We start from the raw sequence: 11311 nt of genomic DNA on the forward strand, positions 1-11311 counted from the left end.
CAGGCTATTGAAGCACCGACTAATATACAAATTTCAGAAATAAATGAATAATAATATTATCCACTATTATTGTATGTAATTTTATAAAAAATCATTTCAATCCTCATTAAAATATTTAAATTTAATACGGAAATTAAGAAGTTTCACTTCAAATATGCGCACATAGTGCTGTTATTGTAATTCAAGAATTTAGTATAAATATTGGAAAATTTTTCCTGACAAGAATGTGCATATATGGAAGCTTGCAGACTAATCGCAGATTTCTCTTTTAAGGGCAATATCGCTATTCTTTCGGATAGCCAAGCTGCAATCCAGGCACTGGATTCAATTACTACTACAATCTCTATGGTGGTGGACCAAAGTAGGAATAGCCTCACCACCTTGAGTGTAAACCATAAAGTTACATTAATCTGGGTGCTGGGACATCGGAATATTGAAGGTAACGAAAAAGCAGATGAACGGGCAAGAAGGGGATCTGCCTTGAATAACGCTCTTGCAGAATCGGTATTCACACCATTAGGTGCAGTCAAGAGTACAATTCCCCTAAAATACCTTCGAATCGCGGATTGTAGATGGAGAGACCAGACGAAATGCAAAATCAGCAGAACCTTGTGGTCCACCTACAACCTCAAACAATCGTCAATATTGTTAAACCTGAAACGACGGGATGCCTGGAGAATAACGGCAGTCATAACTGGCTTTTGGTCTGTCGTAGAACAAACAGCCAAAATGAGCATCCCTCACAACACATACTGTCATAGTTGTAAACAACCGGAGAAAAAGGAAGCAATCTTCCACTTCCTCTGTGAAAGCCGTGCCCTATGGAAGGACTGAATGTTAACCCTGGGCAGGCCGCTGTTCGAGAGTCTCAAACAACTGTCTGGCTTAGATGTCAACAACCTAATAAGGTGCTTAAACCGCACAGACTGGATATAGTCACGCCGTAAATAACTGGCAAACAAGTTGGCAACGAGGATGTGGCAGCAAAATGGTGCGGAAGCGCTAGTTGGATTGTGGAAAAATCACCACAAAAACCAACCATGTGCATATATACATATGTGCGTGTTTTACACCATTTTCCAACGGCTCCCTGCGGGCCTGCAGAGGAATTAGTGAGGGAACCAATTGAAGGTGGAGAAAGAAAAATTAAATTTCTGGTCGTGACGTCGCGTTTTTGACCCCAATACTGTTTAAAAATACGATTTTCATTATACAAACGGGTTTGCAATCGCCGAGTAACAGAACGGTTCCATTTTTCATTGCGGAAAATATAAAATAATGAAGTGTAAACAAAATGAAAAGTTTCACCACATCACCAACTTTTTTTTCAAATTCGATTACAAGTGCACAGTTGGCCGATTACGTGATCTTTAGTAATTGGCTAATGTATTTTCATTGACTGGTGCATGCATTACTTTGCTTTTCTGGTTCAGCATATTAATAGCTGAATAGGTCTCAAGCTTCGTTCCCGGATAACGGTCAATTTATGTACACGTATAAAACGTTAATCTAATTTAATAGTATCTTTTGTGTTCACCTTCCCTCTTCGGCATCATCGTAGCTACGCTATTCAACATTCTTTGAAGCACATTTCCGTTTATCACTTGTCTTCAATTCGAAGTCGATCGCGAGCTGTTTGCCTGATCGAATTTCGCGGTAATTAATAAACTCAACACGTATCGCATTCATAATCCACATATCCATACGAACATACAAACACAATATAATAGTTAATATAGTATGTTAAGCGGATGTACTCATACATGGATGCGCCATCGCAATTTGTGCCACTTATGTAGAGAACGATCGAACTTCGGCCCTATTTGGTCACAAAATTTCACTTCGATTTTGAGCCTTGGCCTTGGCTGCAAAAAGCCGAACTTACACCAAATTGTTTTTTGTTTTTTCAAACATTGTATTAACTTTGAATATTTTTTGGATACTGGTATTTTTTTGCAAAACTGCACTCCTCCATCGAGTGCGGCTAGTAGAATTTTTTCCTGCAACATGCTCTCTACCGATAAATGGTGGCGGTTGCAAGATGAAAATGCCGATAAGCATTTTTTTACATTACAATATAAAATTATTCGATTATTGATATTAAGTAAAGAATACATGTTCCCAAGTTTGGTATTTTCGCAAACGTTTGTAAGTAACTATATGCCTCCGTGAGACACCAAATTGAAGAAACAAGTTCGAATTGATTCAGCCTTTAAAATCGATGTTTTTGACACTTCCAGTTATTTCTAGTCCAACATAAAATTGTCGATGGGAAAATAATTCTATGTCGATATATTTAAAAGCAGGGTTTGCATTAACTACTTCATACCAGCAATATTGCCGAAAACATTGCTCTGCTCATGCTATTACTCTGAACTTAAACAGATGAGTAGTGAAGCAGGTAGACAAAACGCCTATCAACTGTTTTACTCCGCTCCAACCAAGGTGGATTTATTAAGGTGACAGCATTCACCCAGCTGAATTTTTCACCGTAGGTATGGCTTACGTCAAAATGATATGCTTTGTTTGTATGTATTGGTATGTTTACATTCGTATGTTTACATTTGCTTGCTGATTTTGACGTGATGGTTGGACCAAACGCAACAACAAATACATGTAGGATTTTACTTATATGTGTTTGCTGTCACCTGTAATAAATTCGCCTTTGCTCCAACCTACGTTTCGTTACTGCTAGTAGCTCAGAGTAGTCAAAAACATTTTCTGTACTCTCTGTAGTTGTATAGTATTTATGTGTACGCTACTACCTACTCTCACTTTTGTTGCGCTACTACTCCCGCAGCTGCAACTTGAGCAGTAGTCGTTTTTGTTTAGTTAAATGCATTTTGTATGCGGTTTTGTGGTGTTACCCTGAAAATATAACCGGCAAATTAGGTATGTCAGTATACTTTTATATATTTTTTAGTTCCTGTACCCTCAAAACTCCGAGAAGTCGTGGAAGATTTGCCCCAATCTGGTCGCCCATCAACGTCTTCAACGGATGAAAACGTCGACAAAGTCAGGGAAATGGTGCTGGAAAACCATCATTTAAGTTTGAGGGGGATAGCTTGTGACTTCAGCGTGTCTCACGAATCAATTCGCAACATGCAAACCAGCCAACAGGCGGCTGAATGGCACTATCCACAAACGGTGTCAAAGCCGGTCAAAAGACAAAGTCATTATACTCGTTTTCTTTGATTATCATGGTGTTGTGCACACGGAACTCGTTCCAAATGGTTCCACGGTAAATAAAGAATATTATTTGGAAGTTATGCGACGTTTGGTAGAGAATGTGGGTAAGAAACGGCCCAATTTGTGGAAGGCTCATATTGTGAACACTTTTTAGACCAAGAACTCGTCAAATATCATCGAATAACCACCGCATTTAGCCCCTTGTCACTTATTCCTTCTCCCAAACCTTAAATTGCCACTCCGCGGACGCCACTTTGAGTTGATAGAGGCCATTAAGGAGAATCTGAAGAAGATCTCTTCAAACGCGTTTAAAAGGTGCTTTGATGACTGGACTAATCGTTGTCATATGTGTATTGCTTCGAATGGAACCTATTTTGAAGGAAACAAAATAAATATTGATGATTAAACAATTATTTTACGTTTTATTGAACAATTCCCGGTACTTTTTTGACAGAATGTATGTCTATTATTTGGAATATGGCGCTGTATCACATTCTATGGCAAATCATATATCATAAGTAAATATATGTGCATATGTATGTATACATGAATATACGCAAACTAACAAAAGAATGTTTGTACTTCAGTATTTGATTTGAATATTTTTTAAGGGGTAGGCTCAAACATCAAGTGATTAATATTGATTTACTACAAGCAAAAGTACTCTTTTAAAACACGAAAATACAGAAAGACAGCAGAAATCTAAATTTCTATTCATATGGTTTCCCTCGCCGGTGATTCAATGGTTTTGAGGCGAAGGATAATGCGGCAATAAAAAAGATTGAAAATTTTGAAAAAACAGGCTATCAACACACTGAAAAACCTGAAGAAATGCTTAGTTTTTACAAATAATGAGAATTAGTGCAGCTGTTATATATATGTATATACCATATAATTGGCGGTTACACCCTTTTTGGGTGTTTGGCCGAGCTCCTTCTCCTATTTGTGGTGTGCGTCTTGATGTTGTTTCACAAATGGAGGGACCTACAGTTAAGCCGACTCCGAACGGCAGATATTTTTTTATGAGGAGCTTTTTCATGGCAGAAATAAACTCGGAGCTTTGCCATTGCCTGCCGAATAGCGACCGCTATTAGAAAAAATGTTTCTTCGTTTTGGTCTTTCACCGAGACTCGAGCCTACGTTCTCTCTGTGAATTCCGAATGGTAGTCACGCGCCAACCCATTCGGCTACGGCGCCCGCCAGCTGTTATCTGCCCCAAATATATAAAAATAGAATAGGTTGCTGTTGCTGGCCTTTTCTTTCAAATAACCCCAAAGAAAGAAGTCCAACGGTATCAAATCACATGATGTTGGCGGCCAATTGACATCGCCGCGACGTGAGATTATTCGGTCATCAAATTTTTCGCGCAAAAGAGCCATTGTTTCGTTAGCTGTGTGACAAGTGGCACCGTCCTGTTGAAACCACATATCGTCCACATCCATATCTTCCAATTCGGGCCATAAAAAGTTCGTTATCATCTCACGGTAGCGAACACTACTCACAGTAACTGCCTGACCGGCCTCATTTTGGAAAAAATACGGGCCAATGATGCCGCCGGCCCATAAACCGCACCAAACAGTTACTCTTTATAGGTGCATTGGTTTTTCGGCAATCACTCTTGGATTATCATTCGCCCAAATGTGAAAATGTGCCTCATCACTGAAGATGGTTTTCTTCACGAAGTGCGCGATATGCATTTTAATTTGAACGCCCGTTTACATAATAAGAGTGAATAACTTTAACGCGTTGTTCGATTGTGTATGTATCTTTCAATGGTTCAAACTGAATTAGTCTGGAATTGAAAAATGTCAAATGAAATGTAGAAAAAAACTTGACGCTTAGGTGTGGTTCACATTCAACATCGGCCCTTGAAATTCAACCACCCTTTATAAAAAGTTAGAGAGTTCAGGAGCAGGATAGATAGATGGAAGTTAATTTTATTAATTATATAACTTATTAAAAATACCATTGGCCTATTAAGTCGTCTGCCGGAGAACAGATCAGTATTATTCATCTGATATAAATTGCCAACATCGTATAGCAGCAATAAAAAAGCTGTTAAGATTTCTCCAATTTGGATCATCGATACCGTTCAGAATTTGTACAATTTCATATTGAGATAGGAAGTGTTTCCCGAAAGCTGTGTGTCGATAACATTTTAAAATGCGACATCTTCCTAGAAAATGCTGGATTGTTTTAATTGCATGTAAATTACAGACGGAGAAGTTTTTCTTATACAGCCCGTTTAAAAATCAACGAAATTCTGTGCTAGGGTATATTCAGAAACGCATTATAATGCGCAACGTACTTTTGCAGTGTTGGCAATGCGTTCAGAAATGCAAATATGGCAGTACTGCAAATGCATCGCGTTTCAAAATGCCATTTTTGTATCAAACGTCACGCATTATTTGCAGGAAAAATTTTAATACTGCCGCTGATTACGCTAATATGATGTCTGATGAAAAGTGAGTATAAAACTAATTTTTTTAGCTTTTAATGCAAAGATATATTAAATATACTTTATTAAAACAATATTTTATTACATTTTTCTTGATTTTAGCGATTATCTAAGTACATCGGAAGTAAAGTTGCTTCTCACAGTCCGACTGAGTATGGGAAGTGAATTTGCTTCAGGGAGGAGGAAAAAGAGTGTTTTGTGGAATAAGGTGGCGGAAGAAATAAAAAAAGTGAATAAAGATTTGAAAATAGACGGGCAAATCGCGCAGTGAAAATTTTCTAATTGTTTCAAAAAAAGATTTTTTTTTTTTTGAAAATTGGAAAAGTAATGAAGTACAATCACAATAAATTAAAAAGCATTAGCGACTAGGAGAAAAATATTTATTTTTGGGAATTTTTCGTTTTAATGAACATCTTACTATATGTGATCTTCTTTTTTCTTTTTTTCTTAAATTTAGCAGAAAACTATCACTTTTTACTTCAAATATATTCTCAACAACTAAACTCAATAATACTTCCATTTTAGTGTAAAACGCGTTCATAAATGCAACAAGTCTTTTTGCAAATCGTTAACAAATCTATCAATTGCATCACTTGCCACATTGGCAGTGTTGCCAGCGCTGCAATTACTGCGCATTTATAATGCGTTTCTGAATATATCCCTATTCAAATCGTCCCTAAAGTAATTATGTCCCATATAATGATGTAAAAGCTTATATATCCTGTAAGTACTGTTCAATGCACGTTGCCACATTTTTTCTTTGTTCTTTCTTACATTCATATCTACCTACATACTATTATTTTCTTATTCCACTCGTTATTTCAACTTTTTTATAATTTAATGTACTTGAAATTCTCGAACTTAAAGCTACATTATTGAGACTATTACTATTGGCTGTAAGCCTGGTATTCTTATCATCTAGTGCACCTTCACGTTTTTTTATTGATAACACAGTCCTGCGAGGTACAGTTTCTAAAACGGCAATGGGTGTTTCTTGAAGGTTTTTTGGTGCTGAAAACGAACATGACCTTGAAAATGCTCCAGCACGTCATGATTTTTGGCAATTTGAGGTTAAATAGTTAAAAAATGCAGATTTTTTTTGAAAAAGGTAAAGTTTTTTTTAATTTTCCACAACGGCATCGCAAAGTACTACTCTTCAGCTTTAAAATCCATTTTTAAAAATATTTTTGCGGTTAATATAAAAAAAGTTATACTATTTTGAATTTGCCCCCTTACAGGGGCGTTAGAGAGTTAGAAAGGTTGAATTTGCATATCTAAAAGTCTCCAATTATAATTAATGAGAAAGCATATGTTGTGGCAATGTTTTCAGAATACAATACTCTAGTACATTTTCGGCCGATTCGCCATTACACATTAGAATTTTATTTGTGTTAAACGACATTGCCGTCAAAATTTAACGAATCACTTCGCATATAAACTGTTATTGTGCGGTTTTGTTCAATTAATATATTTTTGAGATAGCAAGAGAGTAGCGCTAATTTCTTATTACGTTTATCATTGCACATATCTTTTTCAATATAAATTGACGTTCCTGCCAGTTTTTTAGCTTGCTTAAATACTTCTTTTACCATTTCCTCATTTCAATATCCCACTACAACTCCAATTTATCTTTTCTTTCATATATTTGCTTAACTTTCTGAATTTTAATATGGGTCAAATTTAGTTGCTCCTTATATAGTTTATTTATCGTGTTTAGGGGTGAGTCACCTTTAGATAGCCCATTTAAAATTACATTGCGCTCTTTAATCTTATCAACTAGTCTATTTAATTAAATTTTATCTTTTACATTGGCAAACTTTAGATTTACAATCTATGCTTCTAACTTCTTATTTTCTATCTTGAGGACATTTATTTGCTCTTTAAATAATTTTTTAAACATAGAATGTTGGACGCTAAGCTCTCGAGTTTGTTGTTGACGTCATTTTTTAAGCTAGCAATTACTTCCTATTATGAGTAAGATATTCGAAAAGCTGCTCATTGTGAGAATAAAACCAATTATTGACCAACACAAAGTGATCTCTGACCATCAAATCAAGTTAAAACTAGTGCTTCCAAACAATATATGTAAACTACTGGTGGAAAAGGATCTCGGATCTCTTCTATGTCTTGGAAGCTTCCCTCAATATACAGGAAGTGGAGAAGGGTGAGCTGGAGGAAATATCCAACCCCGAGAAGGCACTGAAACCAGATGCTGAAGGTATAAATAAACCTCTACAATAGTAAAAACGCCTCAGCCGAGCTCCTGATCAACATAGAGGGAGTCGGCTACGATGTGGCTCTAGTCCAGGAACCACGGATAGCATCGGGCAACATAGTCTTCGATTGCATAGTATAAGGTAATAACAGCGATAATGGTTAAAAAAAAGTATATATTCTTATATTGATCATAATGTCTCTTCAGACGATCTGACAGTTGTGGCACTAGAGGTGGTGGTAGGAACTGACGCAAACGCACATCACACGGTCTGGGGTGGAGCGGACATAAATGAGTGAGGTGAGTCACTATTTAACTATATTCTTCAGAGGAACCTAGAAATAGCTAATAGAGGCGAAGAACTAATTTATGTTGGACCAACCTCGAAAAATGTACTTGATTTAACACTCTACACAAGCAGGCATGTTGTTGTAGTGTTGAGTAGACCTTCTTTCTCTGATCACGTATATAGGTATATACTATAAAAAAACAATGAAACAACGAAAATACAGGTCACACGTTGCACTTGAGAAAGGGGTTGAATTGTTTGCAACTACTCTCGTTAAAGCCAAGTCAGCACACATTTTCCAGGGTATGCGGACACTACAGATCTCGAACCTAGAAGAGATGTTGTGCACGGCATCTCGACGAACGTATCAGGCCAGTCCACGGTCGCAGTTACCACTACGGAATTTTGAAAACCACTTTTGCGCAGTCCTTACACTCACGGTATCCTCTCCGTGAACAGTGTTTATTTCTGCAGCAGCAGTTGTTGCATTTTTACCACTTTTATAAAAAAAAATACAAAATATGCCTTTTATACGCGTTCGAAGATTCCATTTTATTTTTTAACAACACGTGCTTCTATCCGCGATTAAAATCATTTGTTGAATGCACAATACATCAAAGAAAATATAAATAGTTCCGTCATATTCCGCGAATAATTTTTTGTATGCAAAAATCGTACAAAAGTCAAATTATGGGTAAAATACGCACGAACTTATGGACTGACCTGATATTTACGTACGCTAGTCGAATTTTAATTCATACTCATAAATGAGTTTTTGTGACAGTGACCAGTCCCTATCGGCATCTTTATTGCGATGAGGCAAATCTAAATTATAGAAAAAATCGTATAGCAAAGAAAATGCTTGTATAGAAACTACTTATTCTCACCAGCCATTTGATTTTCTTGTAACGATGCCCATGCTTCATTGGCGCAGTATATAAAGCACCACTAGAAAAAATTATTGCCAATTTTAGTAAACCTGCATTAATAAGTGCTTGTACGTCTTTTCAATAATCAGCGAGTCGAACCAGTGCTTTGTATGATTCACCACGGTCTAGCAATCATACAACCCAAACAAATTCGTAAAATTTCATATGAATTAAATAAAAGGACAACCGCGAGTCAATAAATTAGCATACACGAATGTTCTATTTGCACCAATAGCTCAGCAAACGTAGAAAATCTTGAATTAAGTCCCAAATATCTACTCATCAAATATAAAATTCAATTCATTTGTATAATAAAAATAGATACACCATTAATACGTTGAAGTATTTGCAAACACACGAATTAAGCAATACATACGGAACAAGTCATTTTGACGGCGAAAAACTCAGCTGGATTGTTGGCATCATAATAATAAACACCTTGATATGACTTTGTGGTATGGCACCTCTACTTTGAACTTAAGCAAAATATCAGGCTAGTAACCCAGATCATGAATACCTCTAATATTTCATTCTACAATAGTATGCTTGTGGATGATTTCAGACAAGCAGTTGACTAGCAATCATATATCTCAGCTGATTATACATGTTCAATTGTCAATAAGCAGCTATTCGTTGTTTGGTTATTGTGGTCGGCCAAACATTGAGCATTTTTGTAATATTTAAAGCGTAAACGATATTGCCCCATATTTTAGCTCTCGAAATATATTTATTAATATGTTTTCGGGTTGTGCAACAAAATCAATTCATTTAGTGGTGAGTTACAATTGAAATGTAGATCTGTAAAATATTATGGCTGCATAACTAAATGCGGGATCGCTCATTATGTAATTTGAAGCGCAAAAAAATATTAAATATTCCCTGATAATTTTATTAATATATTACTTCTGAATACAGCGCGGAGGCTTGCGTGCCCTTCATATGGGCACAGTCCGACGCAGCGATAATTTATTCGTGCATCGCGACACACCGGAGGACAACCCAAGTATCAAATTCGAATTTACGCCAGAGAATAAGAAGGTCAGTTAATACTAGTGTTGTTGAAGTTTTTATCAACGACTTCAAAATGTATAATTTTTTTCCTAAAGCGTGTTGAAGCTATTATCAGTATTTACCCTGAGGGTTACAAGCGGGCTGCCATGATCCCTCTGCTCGATTTAGCACAACGCCAATATGGTTGGTTGCCAATTTCAGCTATGCAAAAAGTTGCTGAAATCTTAGAAGTATCGCATATGCGCGTGTACGAAGTCGCTACGTTTTACACAATGTTTTTGCGTAAACCAACCGGTAAATACCACATTCAAGTGTGCACAACTACACCATGCTGGTTACGCGGCTCCGATGAAATAATGGAATGCTGCAAGGTGGGTATATGATGATTAATATATTCATTCAAAAACTTGTTTATTAAAAGTTTCACAAAAAAATATAAACAGAAAACGTTGGGTGTTGAACCAGGTGAAATGACCAAGGATGGCATGTTTACGATTTCCGAAGTAGAGTGTTTAGGTGCATGCGTTAATGCTCCGATGGTAGCCATCAACGATGATTATTATGTAGGTGAAAATGTGATCACTTGCATTATTCGTTTTTTAATTTCTTTGTGTATTTGTTCTACAGGAAGATTTAACCGTTAAGGATATGGAACAGATATTAGCTGATTTCAAAGCAGGCAAATCTTCACCACCTGGTCCACGCAGCGGTCGTTTTGCCAGCGAGCCTGCCGGCGAACCAAGTTCGCTAACTGAGGAACCAAAAGGGCCCGGATTCGGTTTACAACCAGCATTTTCGTAGAACTTTTTTGGAAACCCCTATTTTTTTGTGCTTTGATCTTGAATAAATCCAAAATAACGCAAATAGTTGATTAACTAAATCAAGAAGTCTGACTTATCCTTTTTCAATAGTGCAAGCATATCACCCACTTCGAAGTAGCTCAAAAGATGATACACTGAATCAACATGAGAAAATTAAAAATTCAATTGCCACAGTTGTAATGCTGGCTGGCAACGTAATTGATGCCGAATTTGTGATTTTCACAAGTTTAATTAAATAAACCTAGCACTGCCAATCTACCACATTGGGAGTTATGAGGGAGAATCTGAGTCCAAATTAGTTGCATTACAATGGGCTTCTCTACTCTTTTATGAAGAGTAGCAACCGTTGTAACTTAAACTAGGTTTTAAATAAAAAAATATAAATATGAGGGCTATCGT

The 11311-nt window shown here is 36.6% G+C and overlaps 1 protein-coding gene across 1 annotated transcript; it reads left to right on the plus strand.

Annotated features, from left to right (window-relative positions):
• The first annotated feature begins 9686 nt into the window (after window positions 1–9686).
• Window positions 9687–10978, plus strand: LOC128856640 (NADH dehydrogenase [ubiquinone] flavoprotein 2, mitochondrial). Its single transcript, XM_054091952.1, has 5 exons — window positions 9687–9854; window positions 9996–10118; window positions 10187–10462; window positions 10535–10654; window positions 10719–10978. Exons 1-5 carry the CDS (start codon window positions 9816–9818, stop codon window positions 10890–10892), a joined length of 732 nt encoding a protein of 243 aa, XP_053947927.1. The 5' UTR covers window positions 9687–9815; the 3' UTR covers window positions 10893–10978.
• Window positions 10979–11311: the final 333 nt, after the last annotated feature.

This window comes from Anastrepha ludens, chromosome 3, assembly GCF_028408465.1.
Source record: "Anastrepha ludens isolate Willacy chromosome 3, idAnaLude1.1, whole genome shotgun sequence".
Classification (NCBI taxonomy): Eukaryota; Metazoa; Arthropoda; class Insecta; order Diptera; family Tephritidae; genus Anastrepha; species Anastrepha ludens.